This window comes from Ranitomeya variabilis, chromosome 7 (assembly GCF_051348905.1).
Source record: "Ranitomeya variabilis isolate aRanVar5 chromosome 7, aRanVar5.hap1, whole genome shotgun sequence".
Classification (NCBI taxonomy): Eukaryota; Metazoa; Chordata; class Amphibia; order Anura; family Dendrobatidae; genus Ranitomeya; species Ranitomeya variabilis.
In genome coordinates, this window is record NC_135238.1 from 229,587,332 (window position 1) to 229,609,309 (window position 21,978).

Here is a 21,978-nt window from a genome sequence, read left to right on the forward strand (position 1 = left end):
TGGGCAACCGGGCAGTTCAGCGCGGTCAGCCATGGGCAACCGGGCAGTTCAGCGCGGTCAGCCATGGGCAACCGGGCAGTTCAGCGCGGTCAGCCATGGGCAACCGGGCAGTTCAGCGCGGTCAGCCATGGGCAACCGGGCAGATCAGCGCGGTCAGCCATGGGCAACCGGGCAGATCAGCGCGGTCAGCCATGGGCAAACGGGCAGGTCAGCGCGGTCAGCCATGGGAAACCGGGCAGGTCAGCGCGGTCAGCCATGGGAAACCGGGCAGATCAGCGCGGTCAGCCATGGGAAACCGGGCAGATCAGCGCGGTCAGCCATGGGAAACCGGGCAGATCAGCGCGGTCAGCCATGGGAAACCGGGCAGATCAGCGCGGTCAGCCATGGGAAACCGGGCAGATCAGCGCGGTCAGCCATGGGAAACCGGGCAGATAAGCGCGGTCAGCCATGGGCAACCAGGCAGATCAGCGCGGTCAGCCACGGGCAACCAGGCAGGTAGATCAGTGCAGTCAGATATCTAAGAGGATTTGCAAGTAAACATGCAAAATGTATAAATTAAATCTTTAAGCCTTGGGATAACTGGGATGAAGGAACATCTGCTGTAGTGGATGCACTTAGCAGCGTTATTTAACATCTTTACCCTCCAGTTTCGAATCTTCTTCAATCGACTGGGTGTCTTCTCAAGAATTTGCAGAAATTCATGTGTCAGTTCTGGAAAGAGCAAACACTTGTATGAAAGGTGCTGCCAGATGTTACAAAAAACCTCTCATCCCTCCCGACTTGTCTGTTTTTGCCCAATTTACTAAATCAATGTATTCACCACAAAATGTAAATTCTGGAACATCGGATCTTACAACTCTGCATTGTGCTGTTACTCTGCTATCTCTCCTGGAAATGTATTAATAAACTGATGACTATTTCTATACCTCCGGGTCATGAAGCCAAGTCCGAATAGTGGGTGTTAGTAAGGTGTTAGCGTGCTTAGACTTGGCAAGGAGGCAGGAAAGACCCAGTTATCTATGTTTCCATACACTTACATAAGAAATAAATGCTCAACAGTACAATAAACCTACCAAAGTTATCAAAATTATTTTCAATGGAGATACAGATATGAAGCAACACAGACAGGTCAGGAGAGTGGAGAGGTCCCTTTAAAGGGAATTGGTCATCAGAAAATAACTTGTTATTTAAATCAGTATTTATGTTCAATATTATAAAAGGATTTGTTTCTTTATTTTCCACATCACACATACATATTTTTTTTTTTTTTTAAATAAATAAAAATTCAGAAACCCTGCAGTTATCACACTGGCTGCTAGGCCTAATATTTGGCTCTAACTTCCTGTTCTTTTCAGCTGCCATGTGCAGATAGGCAGTAATAGAATGAAGAAATAGGAGTCTTGTATTAGACTTAGTAACCAGTAAGAAAATTGTAAGATTTCTGAGTGTGATATGGCAAAAAAATAAAATGCATGCAACATAAAAACAGACCTAAACGATAGGCCAATTTCTGATGACACATTCTCTTTAAAAGCACCATAGCAAATTGGGTATACCGATTTGAGAAAGCTGCTAAAACACTTTGTACTTTTAATGTTTATGTGAAGTTAATACTTCCTACACTATCAAAAAAACAAACAAAACCCCCTATCAAATCAATCAGGTATCTTTCTAATAATCTGCATTCTTACCGTCCAACAATTCCAGGGTCACCGTCTGGTCCACATATTCCCACCAGTTCTTCCCATCTGTAGATACTGGTATCTCCCAGTTTGACCACTTGCAGGCCAGGTGGATGCACACACAGGCGATTACTGTAGGTTTATGCTGAAGGCAGAACGTTGTGAGGTGAAGGCTGCAAATAACAAATACAGGAAAGGTGGACAGAAAGAGAGAGAAAAAAAATAAAAGAGAAAGTAACATTAGTGAACATGACCCTTAAATGCAAATACATAAAAAAAAGTTAAAATATTTAAAAGGGACATTATCGTAACTGTTATATTTGCAAGAAATCGATAATTATTGGCATTCTGTTAGAAGGGAGTGAATTATCGACAGAGGTAACCTGCTGAATGATCAGAGATCAGACCGAGCTGCAAAATCTCAAAATTACATACACAAAATTATTGCCAAATGTGATCCTAAAATGGCTATCCAAGCACACAAACACAAGTGGAAAGCCATCTGCATCGGTGAGAGAAATCTGTAGTGAATCGAGGCTTTTTCTGCCAAATTCTAATTAGTATTTAGAAAAAAGGGATTTAAAGGTCCATTTTGAGAGTCACAACTTTTTTTTCTTTTTTTTTTTAAACATAGCTATATGAGGGTTTATTATTGCAGGAAAACTATTTTGTAAAGGATAGGGACATTTTCAGTTTTTTTTTCTTACTTAAATGCATGCATTTTGCACTAAAAAAAAATATATATATATATTTTTTGCAATTGGGTTTCATTACAAATTTTGCACCATATGTCTTCTTTAGTCTCTCTGCTGCGCTGTCTACTGCTAGCTGTAGAATGCTCCAATTGATACCGCATGCAGTTGGGAATTTGTGGTAAAACTTATCTGTCTTTTTTCTAAGTACTCTAAGGTGATTTATGAGCGCAGACATGATCAAAGTTCAGAAGAATAAACTGTTATGTTTACGCAATGGATGAAGTTTTGCGTCCCCTGACGAAGCTGCGTCTGCAGCGATACGCGTGGGGCTTTCGCCTCACCCCTTAAGCCTGTCTCCTGTCTCTATTAGGTATCTGGGCTCATGGTATACCATTGTTCAGAGTTCATGCCGTTCCTTTGGAATATTTTTTCCTCTCTTTACTCCCCCCATCTTTTCTTACATCTTGGCACCCATTGGGTTATTATTTGATTGTAGGGGAGTACCAGTGTATGCCTATTTGAGGCTTTCGGGCACATGCTTGTAGGCAGCATCTATATACCTAACTTGTCATTGCTATTATCTTGGCTAAACAGCATGCTGATATAACATTTTATATTGTTACATACCACACACTGTATTGCAGTAATTTTATTGCTAGATTATCTGTCAGTATATGACTACAGGTTTATGTATGCATTTGTTTCGGCCTTCATATATTTATGTATGTCATACTTGAAGCTTTCCAGCACACGCTTGTAGCCTGCATGTATATACCTATCTTGGTACTGCCATCATCTTGGCTAAACAGCATGCTGATATAACACTTTATACTGTTATATACCAAACACTGAATTGCAGTAATTTTATTGCTAGATTATCTGTCAGTGCACGACTACAGGTTTACGTATGCATTTGTTTCGGCCTTTATATATTCATGCATGTCATATTGGACCGTTACATGTTTAGACAGGATACATTTGGTATATATATATATATATATATATATAGCACTTTATCCATGCAGTGTTGTTATTTCATGATATTTGTGCTTAGGGGTGGTGATTCATGGTTCTGTATTCAGACCTTTTTAAATGGTTTTATATGTTTGTCATGTTCTTTGAGGTGTAATTAATTTTTTTTATATATTTTCACATACTTCATGGGTGTGCATACCATTATTGGTCGAGTCTTTTTTCTTTTGTGTTCGAAGTTTTGTGTCCCCGACGCTTACACAAGTTATGACATTTTAGCCGTCTACCAAAACATGTTCAAGATAGTTATATGATCAATATGGGCTTAAAGTGCCGGCTCTTAGCTTTAATTTGAGGGGGATCCACATCCTTATTCTAGCAAGGGTTTAGGAATTACACAGTTCTTTATTATGGAGCTGCTTCTTTTTCAAGGGAACAAAAGTAATTAGACAATGATCTCAAAAGCTGTTCGATTGGGATGCATAGGCTATTCACTCCTTAATCCATGATCAGTTGAGTAGGTAAAAGGTCTGGAGCAGATTTCAGGTCTGGTATTTGCATTTTGGAAACTGTTGCTGTGAACTCACAACATGCGGGTCAAAGGAGCTCTCAATGGAAGAGAAACAGATAATCATTAGGCTGAAAAAATAGAAGAAATCCATCACAGAGATAGCAGAAATGTTACGGGTGGTCAAATCAACAGATTGGTACAAAAAAAAAAAAAAAAAGCACCTATGAGTTTGGAACGCAAAAAGACCTGGACATCCGCAGAAAACACTTGTATGGAGCGAGGTTGTGCCCACTAGACTGCTTCTGCCCAAGAGTATGCATAAACTGGGCATAAACCGGCGAATTCTCGCAGGGTATGTTGTATGTGCTGGGGGTGGGGCGGGGCTTCAAAAGTCTGCAGTCACACAGAGTAACTGCAGACTTTTTATTTTAGACAGAACCACCCCTTTAAGGCAGAAAGACCCACAAACCAGCAACAAATCAAATCAGCAGGTAAAGGCAAGCAAAGCCTCACAGAGGAGGAAACCCAGCGTCTGGTGACGTCGATGATTTGCAGACTTCAGTTATAGAGTTGAGCGAATTTTGCAAAATTCGGTTCGGATTACGATCACTGGTGAATATTGTATTTGTAATATTTGCCAAACACAGACGAACGTCATTGGAGTCAATGGAACTAGAGTTAAGCGAATATGTTCGTAACCGATCGACTGATTCGGAATGCATAGGGTACAAAAATGGCACGAACATAGCAAATTCGGATTTGGAGATCGTTTCTGATCATACTCGTGTAACTATTCAGGTAGTCATTGTGGCAAAGCATTTTCTACAGATTATTAAAAATGAGCATTTTATTTCTGATAACGTTAATTTATCCAATTACTTCTGAGCTCCTGACATGAGGAGGCTTTGGAGAGAAATCGTCCCAATTCCTTTCGCAGGATATTTTTGTTTTAATTAAACCTAAAAGTCTCCACTTCAATAGCATTTCAGTTGTTTCATTATAAATAAAAAAAAATAGTGGCCTGCAGAGCTCAGATCACAAAGATTTGGTTTTGTTCTGGACCTAACTGTATCTAATGGATGGCCTGTGAGTACACAAGGGTTTTTTTCCTGCCAGGAGCATTAATCACTAATTCAGAGGATTGGTAATAAATGCTGGATCATTGGGGGATAGTCACCCAGTGCAAAAAGCAGGGTCCACCAGGCCTCAAAGCGGAGACAGAACTGGTGGCCTCAGCCCCAGAGACTCTGAATAAACCGCCTACTTGTCATACTCTCTCAGCACTAGGGGTGGCCGGCTGTATGGGTGCACAGGAGACCAGGGGTCCCACCACTCAATGGGGGTCATGATGGTTGGTCCTGTACTGATCTAGGATTTAGCACCAATCCAACAGATAAACGATACATCCTCCTGGGCAGAATACCCCTTTCAAAAGACCTATGTGAAAATAAATTTATGAATTATAACAAACAATTTCTCTTTTCTAAATTAGATGTCCAGCTAAAATCACATGGAATTAAAAGTACAAAGCAAAAAAAAAAAAAAAAGGAGATTTTTGTTTACTTACCGTAAAATCTTTTTCTCCGAGCCACTCATTGGGGGACACAGGACCATGGGTGTATGCTTGCTGCCACTAGGAGGACACTAAGTAGACAGAAAGATTAACTCCTCCTCTGCAGTATACACCCCTTCACTGGATACAATTTCAACCAGTTCGGAAGTAAAGCAGTAGGAGCATGAACAAAGACAACTATGTCAAAACCAAAGAAGTAACAACAAGCCAAAACAGGCTAACAGGGTGGGTGCTGTGTCCCCCAATGAGTGGCTCGGAGAAAAAGATTTTACGGTAAGTAAACAAAAATCTCCTTTTCTCCTACGCCTCATTGGGGGACACAGGACCATGGGACGTACAAAAGCAGTCCCTGGGTGGGGAGCAATATGCTAATACCCCATGTACCACTGGCTTACGGCTTAAGGAACTGCCGCTTGCAGAATGCGCCTGCCAAGGGCGGCGTCTGCAGAAGAGATAGAATGAATGTGGTAATGCTTGGTAAAAGTGTGCAAACTGGACCACGTCGCAGCCTTGCAGACCTGCTGTGCCGACGCCTGATGCCGAATGGCCCACGAGGCGCCCACCGACCAAGTGGAATGAGCCTTGATCCCAGGTGGGATAGGCACACCTTTGACACGATAGGATTCTTGAATGGCTGACCGAATCCATTTTGCCAGAGTGGCTTTTGAAGCAGGAGAACCCCTCCTGGGCCCCTCTGGAAGTACGAACAGGACGTCTGACGTGCGAAAGGAAGCCGTCCTCGAGACGTACCGACGAAGAGCCCTCACCACATCAAGAGTGTGTAGAGCCTTTTCGATGCGATGGACAGGTGTCGGGCAGAACGAAGGTAGAACAATCTCCTCATTGAGGTGGAAAGAGGAGACGACCTTGGGCAAAAAGGTGGGAGAGGTCCTCAATACCGCCTTGTCCGGATGAAAAATTAGAAAGGGAGGGCGGCAGGAGAGCGCAGCCAACTCCGAGACCCGTCTGATGGACGTGACGGCTACCAGGAAGACTACCTTCCAAGAAAGGAAGGTTAAGGAAACGTCCTGCAGCGGTTCGAAGGGAGCCTCCTGAAGAGCTCCGAGAACTAAGTTGAGATCCCACGGATCCAAGGGTGACTTGTAGGGAGGCGCCACACGGGAGACTCCCTGGAAAAAAGTTTTCACCGGCAACCTATTGGCAATCTTCCGCTGGAAAAGAACTGACAATGCCGAAACCTGACCCTTTAGGGAGCTAAGGGCAAGTCCCGACTCTAGTCCGGACTGAAGAAACTCCAGTATGGAAGGAATAGAAAATACTAGAGGAGACCGTCCCTGTGCCTCGCACCATGAGAAAAAAATTTGCCAGGTACGGTGGTAACTACGCATGGAAACAGGTTTCCTAGCTCTGATCATGGTGGAGGACACCCTGGGAGAGAAACCCGCTTGGCCTAGAATCCAGGACTCAACAGCCAAGCCGTCAAAGACAGGGCCCTTGAGTTCTGGTGGTAAATTGGGCCCTGTGAAAGAAGATCCGCGCGATCCGGGAGACGCCAGGGGACGTCGGTTACCAGCTGAACCATTTCGGCGTACCATGCCCGACGCGGCCAGTCTGGCGCGACGAGAATCACTGGTACCCCCTCTGCCCTGATCTTTTTGATGACCCTCGGTAGTAGGGGAAGAGGAGGAAAAATGTACGGGAGGCGGAATTGGCGCCAAGGCAGGACCAGGGCGTCTACTCCGAGGGCCCGTGGGTCGAGGGACCGAGCAAGGAACTGAGGAACCTTGTTGTTCATCCTGGAAGCCATGAGATCCACATCCGGGGTCCCCCAGCGATGGCAAATCTGCTGGAAGACCTCCGGGTGGAGGGACCACTCTCCGGAGGCGATGCCCTGGCGGCTGAGGAAGTCCGCCGCCCAATTTTCCACACCTGGAATGTGGATCGCCGAAATGGGCGAATGGTTCGACTCCGCCCAATGGAGGATGTGAGACACCTCGAGCATGGCCGTTCTGCTGCGGGTTCCGCCCTGACGGTTGATATATGCCACGGCCGTGGCGTTGTCGGACTGGATTCTGACTGGATGACCTGCCAGAAGTCGGTGAAACTGGTACAATGCTAGCCTGATAGCTCGAATCTCGAGGATATTGATGGCAAGGCGAGACTCTTGAGCGGACCACCGCCCCTGGGCTGTGTGATGGTTGAAGACCGCTCCCCAGCCCATGAGACTGGCATCGGTGGTCACCACCAGCCACCGTACTGGGAGAAAGGACCTTCCCTGAGTTAGGGAGGACTTCAGCGTCCACCACTTGAGGGTCTTCCTGACCCGAGGGGACAGGATGAATCGGCGGTCGAGGGAGGACGGATTGCCGTCCCAAGCCGACAATAGTGCATGCTGCAGGGGACGGAGGTGAAACTGCGCAAATGGGACCGCTTCCATGGCCGCTACCATCTGCCCGAGAACTCGCATGCTGGCGCGAATGGAGTGGGATACTGGGCGAGAAAGACGCTGGGCTCCCTGCTGCAAGGCCAAAACCTTGTCTTGAGGGAGTATGACCAGACCGCGGGAAGTGTCCAGTATCATCCCCAGGAAGGAAATCTGTTGAGCCGGAATTGGAGAAGATTTTTCGAAGTTTATCTTCCATCCCAGACGAGAAAGAGTATCCACCGTGAGAACGACGGACTCTTCGCACGCTGGGTAGGAAGGACCCTTTATCAGTAGGTCGTCCAAGTACGGAATTACCACCACTCCCCTGGAATGAAGAATGGCCATGGCAGCCGCCATGACCTTCGTGAAAACTCTGGGAGCGGTGGCGAGACCGAAGGGCAAGGCCACAAATTGGAAGTGTTCCCCGCAAAAGGCGAAGCAAAGGAACTGCTGATGCGGAGGGAAAATCGGTATGTGCAGGTAGGCACCCTTGATGTCTATGGATGCCAGGAATTCTCCCTTTTCCATAGACGCGACCACAGAACGGAGGGATTCCATCCTGAAGTGTCTGATTTTTATGAATCTGTTTAGTAGCTTCAGGTCTAGGATCGGACGAAGAGATCCGTCCTTCTTTGGGACCACGAACAGATTCGAATAGAAACCCTTGAATCTTTGTTCTAGGGGGACCGGAATGATGACTCCGTCCCTTTGTAGTGCCCGTATTGCCTGGAGAAACGCTGTGGCCTTTGACCTTTGAGGGCAAGATTGGAAGAAGCGTGTAGGGGGGGGGGGGGGGGGGGGGAGGAAAATTCTATTTTGTATCCGGTGGACACCAGTTCTCTGACCCACTCGTCGGAAACGACTGAGAGCCAGGTTTGATGGAACAAGAGTAGACGTCCGCCTACTTTGTCGGAGTCCACCGGATGATGCAAGGAGTCATTGGGCGGAGGATCCCTTGGATGCGGATCCCTTAGATCCGGGAGGTTTAGGCCTGGGTCTCCAGTTACGATTAGGTCTGTAAGAGACCTGAGTGCCTCGGCCACCGCGCGAACCTCGTCCTGATGCGGGGGTAGAAGATGAGGAAGACCAGTTGGTATTGGGCCGAAAAGGCCGAAATGGAGGTTGCTGCTGGTACCGAAAGGGCCGGGTAGGCTTTTGCTGGGGGAGAAATTTACTTTTCCCTCCGGTAGCATCCGAGATCATTTGGTCCAATTTTTCTCCAAATAACCGACCAGCCTGGTAAGGCAGGGCAGTTAGAGAACGTTTAGAAGCCGAATCTGCTCGCCAATCCCTGAGCCACAGGGCTCTCCTGATGGAGATTGCATTTAGCTGCGTCCATAGAGGCGTTGACTATGAAGTCTCCGGCCTGCACTATCTGGTTAACCAGGATGCTGGCTTCTGGAGGTAAATCACTGGCTTGGATGTTAGAGGAAAGAGTCTCAGTCCAAGAGACCATAGCCTTAGCCACCCAGGAGGCGGCGAAGGATGGGAAGAGAGACGCTCCTGTGGCCTCGAAGGCGGAACGAGCCAGATAATCAATCTGACGATCGGAGGGATTCTTAACGGAGGAACCGTCCGAAAGAGACAGGATGGTCTTGGACGCGAGGTGTGACTCAGCCGGGTCCACCGAGGGAGACTGTAGCCAGTCTTTGACTAATTCCCGAGAAAAGGGGTATTTGGCCTCTATGAATTTTTGTCCTATGAAGCGTTTATCTGGGCGATCCCTATGTTTTTGTACAACCTCCTTGAAGTGGGGGTGAGTGACAAAAACCTTTTTAACCCGTTTAGTTTTTTTGAAAGACACCGCGTGTTCGGGTTCCGATGCGGAGTCCTCAGTCACCTTCAGGGTCTGGTTTACCGCCTCAATGAGAGAGCCGAGAGACTCCTGGGAGGAGGGGGGGTCCTGAACGTAGGAAATGTCGGACTCATATTCAGAGCCATCCGATTTAGGAGAAGGGGACCGGGAAGCAGAGCTTGCGGGTACTGAAGGGCCCGCTAGCTGATGGTCAGGGGATGAAACGTGAACACGTTTTCTAGAGCCCCGGGTGGAAAGTGACCGGGTACGCCCCCTGCTGGTAGACGAATCCATATCGTCGTCTGAATCCTCCATGGTCCGACCTGGAGGGGGGCCCCGGAGGGAGTCAATTGCCCTGGCTAGGGAAGCCACAGATCGTGACAGAGAGGCTGCCCACCCAGGGGGGCTAGGCTCTACCGGGTCGACGACTGCGGCATCGGCGACGGTACCGGCGTCGGCAAGGGGCGGCTGCACAGAGGGCGAAACGCAATCTGCACACAAAGGGCTAGTGTGGGCTCGGGGCAGGGCCGCATTGCAAGTAGCACATACAGTAAAAAATACTGTGTGCTTCTTGTTACCCTTTTTTGTCTCCTTGGATTGAGACATAGTGCCTTAGGGCCAGAGCGGGCAGTATATGCAGAGAAAGGGTTAAGCTTTCTTGAAGCAGCTTACCCACGGTCCTATCTGTGTCCCCAGAGAGATAAGGCGTTCTTTTCTCCTCAGAGCGTCTGTAGATAGCGTGGGCTCCGTGCAGGGAGAGAGGAAATATGGCCCCCGAGATTTGGAGGGCGCCTCTCGTCCCAGACGAGAAGCGCTGATGTAGGGGGGCGGAGCTACGGCCAGGGGAGGAGATTCTTCCACTGCGGCATACTCCGGCTGAAGAAGCCGGGGACTAAATTTCTGGGCCCTGCCGACGATGAGCGGCGGCAGCCGCGACGGAGCGCCGCCGAGCACCACCGACCCCCGGTCGGCGGTGCCTCTCCCTGGGGACCCGGACCGCATCGCTGCCGCTAAGGGGGAGCAGGGGGGAGTCCCCTGAAGGTACTTACAGCCGCCATGTCCCGGTTCTCACAGGTCTGTTGCTTCTGTGAGGAAGTGAACTCGATCCATGCACCCTGGATGGGGATGGAGAGGCCCCTGAATGTATCACGCTGCTGCAGCAGATGGGGCTGCGGCACAACATCCCCTCCGGACTGCATTCTTCTCCAGAATTACATTGCTGTAATGCAGGGTCCTGGAGGGGGTTGGGGGAAATCGGAACCGAGAGGAACCGTTGCCCTGGCGCAAACTTTTCGTGCGCCATACGTCGCAGGAGAGGAACGGGGAGGTATACTCGCCGTGCTCGCCTGTTGTTGGTTCGGGGGAGAGCGGACCTTATGAAAAAAAGGACCCGTCGCCCCCTTCACTCCGTTAAATAAAAAATTAAAAATTTACATAAAATTAAAAAAATCAAAAATTAAAATAAAATTGGGGTCTGGGAAAAAAGACCCAAGTGCCTCCTAAGACACTAAGCAAGAACTGGTTGAAATTGTATCCAGTGAAGGGGTGTATACTGCAGAGGAGGAGTTAATCTTTCTGTCTACTTAGTGTCCTCCTAGTGGCAGCAAGCATACACCCATGGTCCTGTGTCCCCCAATGAGGCGTAGGAGAAAATTATATATATATATATGTGTATATATATATATATATATATATATATATATATATATATATATATATATATATATATATATATATACACACACATACACATTAAACCCTTTCAAACCAACTAAACCAAAAATATCAGCCAACATATTTCAGGACACAAGCATATATATATATATATATAAAAAAAAAAAAAAAAGCCCAAAGAGAACAGAACGCAGATGTAGATGGGGTGCCTTAATAAACAAAGAGAAGACAATGTATATTAACCCTGGGCTTAAAAAAAAAAAAAAAAAAAAAAAAAAAGAACACCGTGCCCGAACTGCTGCAGGATAGGCACGGTGTGTGAATACGACTCAGTGCCCATTGTGCACGAAAGGGAGACTATTGTCCTCTGCGAGCTCTGAACAAAATGGCAATATCATCTAATGAGAAAACGAATCAGTCACCGCTAAAGACAAATAATTAAAAAACAAACAAACAAAAGAACACAAGAAAAATGGCTGCTGTTTAACATAAAGCCAATCTCCTGGAAACACAAAGAGTCATTATCAAACTCAATGAAAACATTCTGCAATTTATTTTTTATGGATCAATTTTGCTTTTCCCGAATCTGGATTCTGAGTCTCTTGTTTTACAAGCACAAGGTGAAATATGTGAAAGATGAACAGGTCTATTTTAAAAGATTCATCTTCGCTGTATAGTTGGTTTGAAAAGTGGAATATTATATGAAATATTGCATCTTTAAAAATTATCGGATAAATTTAGAGAATTTATAGTGATGGGTTTTTTGTTGTTTTTTTTTTAGGTTTAAGGTAAGAAATTTTAGTGTATACTTACCAAGGTGCGCTAAGGTAAGTTTAGTTCTTTAGATGCTATTCGGGGCTACCAGTTTTAGTAAATGCACTCAGAATCAAGAAACTGATCAGAAAGCAACACTACATTTTCTTGTGCAATCCTCCCCTGTGTGTCAAAGGGCCAAACACAGTACAGAGCGTTAAGACACAGGGAAAGAGACCAGGCCATGGAGGTAGCCTAGACCAGTGTTCCCCAACTCCAGTCCTCAAGGCCCACCAACAGGTCATGTTTTCAGGATTTCCTTAGTATTGCCCAGGTGATAATTGCATCACCTGCACAGGCAATAACTCCATCACATGTGCAATACAAAGGAAATCCTGAAAACATGACCTGTTGGTGGGCCTTGAGGACTGGAGTTGGGGAACACTGGCTTAGACCCCCGTGCACATAGGCTAGTAAGACACAGGAAGGGGACCCTGCAGTAAAGAAAGGTATAGTGTGCTATGACAGTGCAACAAAGGTTCGGATAACCACCTGTTGGTAGCCATGAAATAGGATGTCTGTGCCAAATCCTTGCTTGCTGAAAAACAAAAGAAAAGTTACATATCTGATGACTAAATAATCCAGTCCTACCCGATCCAGAGTTAATCAGGATTACAAACCTCTCACTAATTGGGTGCATTTAACGACATCTGTATGCGGATGTTCGATAGTGATCTCGAAGCCTGTGGAGACAACAAGGTGGACTTTAGGAAAGACTAGGCGGAAAACTGACACGGAAGAGCCCTATCATAACCAGAGGTCTATCACTCAGAAATTACTAGGACGCTGTCATGCAGAAATGGCACCTATTATGCACTTCCACAATCATTCACTAAAACCGCCGTTGACATTCTCTGGGCAGTATCTTCAGGTGGCGTATGGTCAGATTGAGATGCAATGCACATGATATGGGGGTCACATAAATCAGTACCGGGGAGGATAATAAATACCTAAGGTCTGTAGCAGAATAGTTTCAAGTATAACCAGCTCTTGAGCTTGCTGTAGATAAGCCTAGAAAAAAAAAATACAGAAGTTACCAACTATTCAGCAAATAATGAAGGGGAAAAAAAAATTACTCAAAAAGCACAAATGGGGAAACTAATAAATTGGTCACACTGCTCCACTGAATTAATGATTGTGCTTTTCTCCATCTTGCATGGTAAAGATAGTTTTCTTAGAATGACTCAGAAGGCAATTTTGGAATCGTTGCGCGGGTCTCTCTCGCATGTAGAACGAGGCTCCTCAAGGACAGTACTGATTTTGTTATCAGTATGAGAACAGAACGCTGATATATACAGCAGAAAATGAGCCTTGATGTACTTAAAATGAATATGTGTGTGGTTTTATTGAAAGGGTTGTCCAGTATCCAACCTGCAATGATCAGCAGATTTGGACACTTTTATACCCATTAAAGCAGAGCAGTTGTGTGCGCTTGACTGCTGCTCCATTGCTTCCCCATTTGGCTGCTGAGCCCGGCACTCTGCTTCTCCAGCAGCCCCATGGGAAACGAATGGAGTGGCTATTGGACATTTAACCTGACTCTCCATTTTGTAACAAAGTAAAAGTTGTTTGCTCTTTCGCTAGGTGAGGATCCCAATGGTCAGACTCCCACCGCTCAGAAAGTTATCACTTTTCACCAGACAACACATTTAAATGGCCAATAATGTGTGTTTTTTCCTTATAAAACTGAATTAAGAGTCAAAGCCTGAGCCTAAGATTTCTCAATACTTCTCAATCTTTTTGGACCATGTATTCATTTATTTTTCTACTTAACTGTGTTGTATTATCTCATTACTGGTTGCAGATTGTGAGGTTGGGAAATCCCTCACAGATGGTGGCTGTCTCATACGTACGAGCAGTAAAGGGTCCCTCGGCTGACTTTTGGCAAGCACTCCTGGGCATTCCTAAGATGTCAGTGAGCATTACCAGCCTTGTGCAAATCTGGTCTGCAGAACAAAGCCGCTTACCCTCAGTATCCACTAACTACAACCAACCGGGCAGGACATGTCCAAGGAGTCCGCAATGTCATCTAAGTTTTTGAGTAATTTTCTACTACTTTCCAAATGTCTTAATTTCTTATAAAAAAAAATATAGAGAAAAAAATAGCTGCATGTGTAACAGCATAAAAGTATAAGGACAATGGAAGGGGACATAACCGCGTGTCCAGAGCGTCACCCGAGCAGCGGAAAACACCAGCACCTAGGCAGACCGCGAGGCCCTCTTACAAACGACAGTATATCAGTACACAATCAACCTTACTACGCCACTTGCATAGGGAGTCACCTCAGGAAAGCCCCTCAAATGATGACCCCTTGAGAGGGATTTGAATGACTATTATTGTATCTAGGCAAACAGAAGATGGCGTTTTCATAATTTTAGAAAATAAGAAGATGCCAAATTATTCAAAACTCCTGTTTTATGAAAGCAAACCCATTCAGGTGGGCTTTCCATGGCAGAAGTTAACACCACAAACAATCATATAGAGGGTCTGCACTTACATCACTTTTTGTATCCAGCTGTGGATCGTTTGGATTAAGACAAGCATGACATACTTTAATGACATGTTCAAGTTTTCGTGGCTGTTCCTCCACTTTAGCAGCCAGGAACAATGCAGTAGGAGATATTATCTAAGAAGTAAAAAAATAAATAAATAAAATGATAAACACGCAAGCAAATCAGAAGATATAAAGTGATTACTTATGTCATTCATGCATGAAGAAGACAAAAAATAAAAAGGAAATCATTGAATATTGTGCACTGTATCCTCGCCATGTGTCAGGGGAATGGCAGAGAACCTATGTTCTCAGGATTAGTGAGCACCATCAGAGTCGGACACCCAGGGATTAGAAAGTTGCCCCTATGCTGTGACTAGAGGATGACTTAAACTTGAGAACACCCCTGTAAAGTCTATGGAGTTGCGTGTAACACAGAAGGAATGCAGAATACAGACTTTGCACTTCAGTGTTCCATCCAGTCTGTTTCAGAAGCAACTAGGAGGACACCTGAGAAAACATCGGTCCATTTCTCTCACAGATGCGTGTACGGACGGGCTGCAGATCTCCTGACCTGAACTATACCACATAGGCATATATGAGGCTGTTGAGTTTAGGTTAGGAAAATCACAAGTATGTAAATCATGGTCCATACAGAAACAGTTTTTCCACCGGTGTCCGAATTGGGTCTCATACTTAAGGCAGGAGAGCCAGCACACTTTGTAAGAGAAGATACGCTTCAAACGTTGGAAGAGGAGCCATTGCATTAATAAGTGTTATTAATATGAGGAACAAAAGGGTAGTTTATGGCACAACCATTCAGATAAAAAAAATATGGATTTTATTTCAAAGGTTAAAAAATGTTTGACAACAGAAACCTCAGAGCCTGACGTGTTTCTGGGGTACCAAGAAGCGCTTAAAATGCTTCCTATGATTCTTAACCTTTGAAATAAAAAAAAAAAGGATTTTTTTTTTTTTTATCTAGATGGTTGTGCCGGAAACCACCCTTTGTTCTTCCTAAGGTTACCATCGTCCATGAGGTTGTTTGTTCAGATTAGAAGGGACACAGACTATGAAATGTGGTAGTGTAAAAATGGCCTTACATACAAAACCTAAACATTGGTGATTTTTCTTCTTTCTTTTTATGATCTAATGAGCTTAGGTTTTCATTTTTCCAAGATGGCAAATGAAAGAAGCAAATGATTTAAATGTTAAAGGCAAATAATCAAAACACATTAAAAAAAGTCTGTGCAAGTGTTACATTATCTGCTCACACCCGAGGCGCCCTTTATATTGCAGGTGTCTATTTTTTTAGGGGGGTATACAGTCATCTCTCCGCCTCTTAGCAGAAAACCCCTATTGTAGAGCTCCACTGCAGCTAAAAGAAAAGTGTAGGGCATTTACATACATTGTCTAGATCATTGCCTAACAAAGCCTACACAGATGCAGGTGGGGGGGGTAATCCCAGGTAAACACTGGTAAATTAACAGTGCTTGGTCCAGGGTCATTATAAATTTAGTGGACATCACTGCACCTCACCCTCCACTAAGGTTATGAAACCATTTGTTTGGAAATGTTCGACTTAATACAATGCTCTCAGCCGGGCAACTTTTTGTTCATATGTGAAAAAGAAGGATATTGGCAGGACTGAGGGCAGATAATGTCCAAAGCGACTCCACTGGCTTCATCCTACTGAATGGCTGTCGGGGCTATTGTCGGAATTCAGTTTTTTTCGAGAAGATGATTGTATTAATGTGAATCTAGTGGGGACAAGTGTAAGATGAGATAACCCAGGTATAATGTCCTCTCTAGCAGCTGCCCCCTACTGATCACACATCCTACACTTTATGCTTCCCCCAGATAATCCCTTTAACACTAAAATCAAATAAACATTTACATCAACACAAAGGCAGGCAGACGGTCAAGGAGTACTTACGTTTCTGTGGTATTTGGTAAAAGAATGATGCATATAGAAGCGGTGCATGTAAACAATGGCAGTGTTGATGGTGAGCTGGGATCTGTGAAATCTGATTAAGGAAATTAACAGCAGCTTGGAAGGAAGGGAATTATAATAAAGGAAGGACACCCCGCTCTGCAGGGTGTATGAGACGACCAGTGAGGACCTCAATGCAGCCAGACATCACTATTTACACATTATGTACATATATACAAACACACACACATAGATACTGCAGGATACAAAATAACCACTTTAGACATAGTGCACACTGCATTAATTCAATGAGTGAACATTGGGAACTGATTAAAGTACTGAAGGTTTTTTTAAACCCCCGTTAATCTAAAAAAAAAAAACCCACAGGACTTTACTCACCCTCCCCAGGTCCAACACTGATCGACCAGTGTCTGATATTGTCTGTAGCGCTGATATCAGCACTACAATCAATCATGGCGCTCAGACCGGCTAGTGCTGCAGACCTCAGATATTGGGTGAAGAGCTGGCGATGTGACGTCAGCGCTGCAAACAATAACATATACTGGGAACTGCAGTGGAGACTCGGTGTTGGACCAGGGGAGGGGGACTAAATGCCTTTTTTTTTTCTTTTTTTTTTTTACTATTCTTTAAGAAACTCCAGACGGGTGGCAGAGATTTTCAGAAACTGAAAAGCCCCCTTAAGTTACAAGTCAATCACAGCATTTCCACACATTGTAGGAGAGAAGTGACAGTGTGATAATTTTCCTGTCAGCTGTGCACGCAGATTCCTGCCTCACTCTGACATCTCAGAGCAGCTAGAGCAAATGGACACTACATCACAGCCTGTGGGTATTTCTGACTATTATTGCACCCCTTTTAAAAAGAAACCCCATTAAGCATAGGTCGCACAAACTTAGGGTATGTGCACACGTTGCGGATTCGTGTGTGGATTTTTCCGCGCAGATTCTAAAAAATTTACACCTGCTCCATTATTAAAAACGTAGGTGTAATCCATACAAAAAAACACGTAAAATCCGCAGGTAAAACACAGGGCGTTTTACCTGCGGATTTTACGTGTTTTTTTGTATGGATTACACCTACGTTTTTAATTATGGAGCAGGTGTAAAACGCTGCGGAATCCGCACAAAGAATTGACATGCTGCGGAAAATACACCGCAGCGGTTCTGCGTGGTATTTTCTGCAGCATTTGCACTGCGGATTTGGTTTTCCATACGTTTAGACTACTGATGCACAAGTTTCTTGGGCCTGAAAACCACACCAGACAATAAAACTAAGAGCTCATGCAGATGTCCACGGGTTATGGTCTGATCTAAGACCAATGAACAGACTGTCTGAGGGTCACCCAACCGTTACAGCCTCACAGAAATCCACGGTCGTTTGCATGAGCCCTTAGAGGGAATGATTCACACTTATATACTGATGTTGGAAGAATCCGTTGGGTAACCCTACAGCAATGTAGCGCCAACACAAACCAAAAACACAGTGTAAATATGCCCTTATATACCTGTTTAATATCATTCATATCAGAACGACTTCACATTTCAGTTTTGACGGAGTACTCCCAGTCAAATGTGACATGCCTTCTCACAAAGTATCCGAACAGCAGTCTGAACTGAGCCTTACCAGAACAACAACTCACTGAAACCAACTACTATAGTATGAAATCATAGCCAGGGAGCCTAGAAACGTTCACATGAGCATTAACAGAATCTACTTAGACCACAACTGCCAGGCAGGGAACACATCTATGGAGTGTTGACTACTAACCCCAGCATGCCTTTGCAACCATGACTAGAAATAGTCCACTTCGGTGGTTCCTATCTTTTGGTGCCTTAGCTATTACACAAGTGAATTAACAGCTAAGGCACCAAAAGATAGAAACCACCGAAGTGGACTATTTCTAGTGAGGACCTGCAGCAAAAATCCAAGTGCCAGCCTCTTTATTTCTAACATCAGACTACTAAATATTCATTTTGAGACACCAAAAATAACCCTTAAGAATTTACTAAGAGAAAAAAAAACCCATTTACAATAACATCAGGGCTTTTGTCCATGTGCAATACTCACTGAACTTCCACTAGACACATACTATGAACAAGACGGGCAGAGTTTATGGAAAGAAACTTTCAAATTATCTCATACATAAAACACAGCAGTGGAAGACTAAAAAAAAATAAAATAGCTAAATACACCCCCAAACGCTTGAAAGACTTTTGCAAGTTATTCCTATCATAAAACCACTTTGCTGTTTGATAGTTTGGATTTTTGAGTGTTTTTCCTCAGTTTTTGAAAAAGCCTGAAGAAAAAGTGCATTTCGCTCCTGATAAAAAAAAAAAAAAAAAAACACTCAACCAGGTACTGTCCCTCGCAAAAAAAATTAAAACTGAAAAAATAAAAAAAATAAAAAGTATGAAAAAGTCTTATATGCCATTTCAAGAAACAAAAAATGCATAACGCATATAAAGGACTCCCCAATGAAGGAGTGTTCCCTGAAGCAACTTCCAATAGAAAACTCCATTTTTAGCCACCTAAAACATCTGCGTACAAAGCATCATCATTTTTACCTCTTCTCCATGCAGGAGGGATACATAGAATATAACACCATTTAGTCTAGGGCTACAGAGCAACATACATCACATTTTATCTTATGAAATCCTAAAATCACAGCTCTAGAATAAGCATGTTGGAGAATCACAGGCAAGCTACACACACATTGTTACTCATCACATTTCACTATATAGGGGCAACATAATGGGGTCTCCCACAGGAGGTGCTGCAGAGGTTGTGTCAATGGCCGCCTGCCACATAAAAGAGCCGCACTTAACCGCTATGTGGCCACTGACGCGACTCCAGCGACACATCTGAAGTGAGGGGCAGTGGGAGACCCCTTCACAGGTTAATCACCTACATCCAACCAGAAAGACAGGGCAGCAGCAAAAGGGGGCACAAATGACAAACACCGGATGTGAAAGACGACCACCATGTACGTCCTCACACACAGAAAAAAATAATCTGCAAAATGAGATCAGGAAGAGCCACAACCTCCATCACCCACTGGGGGAGACTCCAAGACCCCCAAACATTGCAGGAAAAACAAATCAGGGTCCAATAAAGCAATGGGGGGAGCAGCTGTGTCCCCTCTAATCACAGCAGCTCCCCTCATATACAGGATCAGACGAAAATAATAAGCAAAAAAAACACAAAAATAATAAAAATCTATTTGATAAATCACATTTCTGGACTAAAAAGGAAGACGAGATAGGAGCGGAAATGCCGTGCAGAGACGACCGGCGCGCTTTACGGCAGGACGTGGCGCAGGCTGAGGACCGGGAGGAGGCCGCAGCTGCTGGTACTCTCGGCCGGACTCCCAGCGGCAGGAGCCGGGGCCGAGGAGCAGCACGGAGGCCTCCCCAGACCCGGAACACAAGCCGCCGCCTCCGCCAGGCCGGAGCCCGCACACCTCCCTCCCTCCCCCAGCCGCCGCCTCAGCACTCGGCATGGCAGGCTTCCCGGCCGGCACTAGGCCGCAGGTGACTGACAGGAAGGATACACGTTGAGTCGCTGCCCCATGTCCTGGACGAGGTTGGCAGCTTGTTGCCGGTACGACAGCTCCTTATCGGCCTCCACTCCGCTGCGCCTGGACGGGCTGCTCTCCAGCTGCTCCCGGGTGAAGAACCAGCAAGGATTCGGCTCTCGGCAGTCCGCCATCACCGTCTGCCGCTGAACCCCAGTGCGTCACAATCACCGGAACTGACGTCCGCCTGAGCCGGAACCGCTTCTCCTCACGTGACGCGGATGGCGGCGGCTGCTGTGCTCCGCTCCGCTGTCTGCGGCCGAGTGTGTGAGTGACAGTGCGGCCCGGCCGATACATAGCAACGCTCCCTAGCAACAGGGAGTAACACACGCCCACTCGGGGAGGAGTCACACCCCAGCATTTACATAAGTAAAGACTTCCGGCCGCAGCCGCCATTGTCTCAGGGCTGTGATGAGGTGATAGGTGGCGGAGACGGCGCCGGGCGGGTGTGAAGCCATTGTGTCCCCGCTGAGGGGGCGGACGCCGGTGTCTGACAGGTGACTGACTGAGCGGCCACGGCTGCACGTGCTCCCCGCGGGGCGGCTGCGTGTCGTCGGATGCCCCTGCTCAGAGACGGCGGCATCCCCGGAGGTCCCGGCGCCATGACGACAGCGGAGTGATCTCTGCTCACTGGGCCTAATAACTCCTGTCCTGGCACATCCGGGTTTTCTTCCTTCCCAGAGTCAGAATTTTTTTTAAAATTATTTTTAATTTTCAGGCTACTTTCCCTTCTGAGGGTTTTTTTTGGAGGGATGAGATTTGTCACTGTTCCTGTCAGAAACCTCCTGCACGCACATTAGTGTGACTGTCCTGTCACGTTCAGCGTGTTTTTTCCACCCATAGCAATTGTCAAGCGCAAAAAAAAAAACCCCTCAGATAATAACAGGTTTCGGTGCAGAAAACTCAGGAGCTTGCATTGTGTGTTTTGTTTTTCTAGGAGGGGGGGGGGGGGATTAAACTTTATTTTGTACTCAGTGGCTTCACATAATCAGGTTAATTAGCTGCCACCTATACTACAACTAATTAAAAAAACATCAACCATTTAGTGTGAAGGAAGCAATCCCCCGGAATAACGCTTCTGGCACCTCGTGAATAGTGCTGTAATCCTCTATCTGCCACAGATAAGCCATGAATGAGGTGCTTATCACTGGTAGACATCACTGGAGGCTGCTGGGAGGCTCTGTGCACCTCAGGATTTCTTGCAGAAATTTGCTGAACAAAACCGGATATTTTCTGCAAGAAATCTCGCATGCTGATTTTTTTTTTTTTTTTTTTGCATTTTCTCCGTGTATTTCTTACGTTTTTTGTGTGGATTTTTATTTTTCCCGGAGGTTCTGGGATGCAATAATATAGTGGGAAATCTGCACAAAATCCTCAAAATTAATGAACATGCTGCATTTTTTTTTTTTCCCGCGGAAACAAATGCAATATATGCACAAATTGCGGAATGCATTATAATTGATGGGATGTGTACTTTAAGCATTTTTATAGCGAAAGATCCAGAACGTGTGCAGGGTTATTAATTTGGGAATTTCTCCAGACTAAATTTTTTTACTATAAGCTTTAAGTATTTTATATTTCTTTTGATACATAAATATAACATTGATTTTTTTTTTGATTTTTTTTCTTCTTCAGTATATTGTATTACACACTGCAGCTAATTAACCAGATTTGTGACATCAATGCAGGTTACATAAAAATGTAGTGTGTATTATTTGCCTGAGGAAGGAGCTGGACCAGATCTGAAACTCATAGCTTCGATAAAGAAAACACTTTTATGTAGCTTTTATGTAGCTTTTTCATCTTTGATTCTTGGCAACGCTGCTCTGGAGCCCTGAGTATTTATTTTGTTTGCTT

General features: G+C 45.2%; 1 protein-coding gene across 3 annotated transcripts in view; it reads right to left on the reverse strand.

The window, feature by feature from the left end:
• Positions 1-20,407, reverse strand: part of CCNT2 (cyclin T2) — a 44,814-nt gene extending 24,407 nt beyond the window's left edge. For 2 of the 3 annotated variants that reach the window (XM_077273074.1, XM_077273075.1), the window contains exons 1-8: positions 20,098-20,397; positions 16,530-16,611; positions 14,600-14,728; positions 13,052-13,112; positions 12,722-12,784; positions 12,594-12,639; positions 1,692-1,855; positions 641-711 (exon numbers count right to left, since the gene is read on the reverse strand). In XM_077273074.1, the coding sequence (XP_077129189.1) occupies positions 641-711; positions 1,692-1,855; positions 12,594-12,639; positions 12,722-12,784; positions 13,052-13,112; positions 14,600-14,728; positions 16,530-16,611; positions 20,098-20,255 (774 nt within the window). In that variant the 5' untranslated portion in view covers positions 20,256-20,397. Of the gene's footprint in view, positions 1-640; positions 712-1,691; positions 1,856-12,593; positions 12,640-12,721; positions 12,785-13,051; positions 13,113-14,599; positions 14,729-16,529; positions 16,612-20,097 lie in introns of all 3 variants that reach the window. The other variant, XM_077273073.1, reaches the window with a different exon arrangement.
• Positions 20,408-21,978: the final 1,571 nt, after the last annotated feature.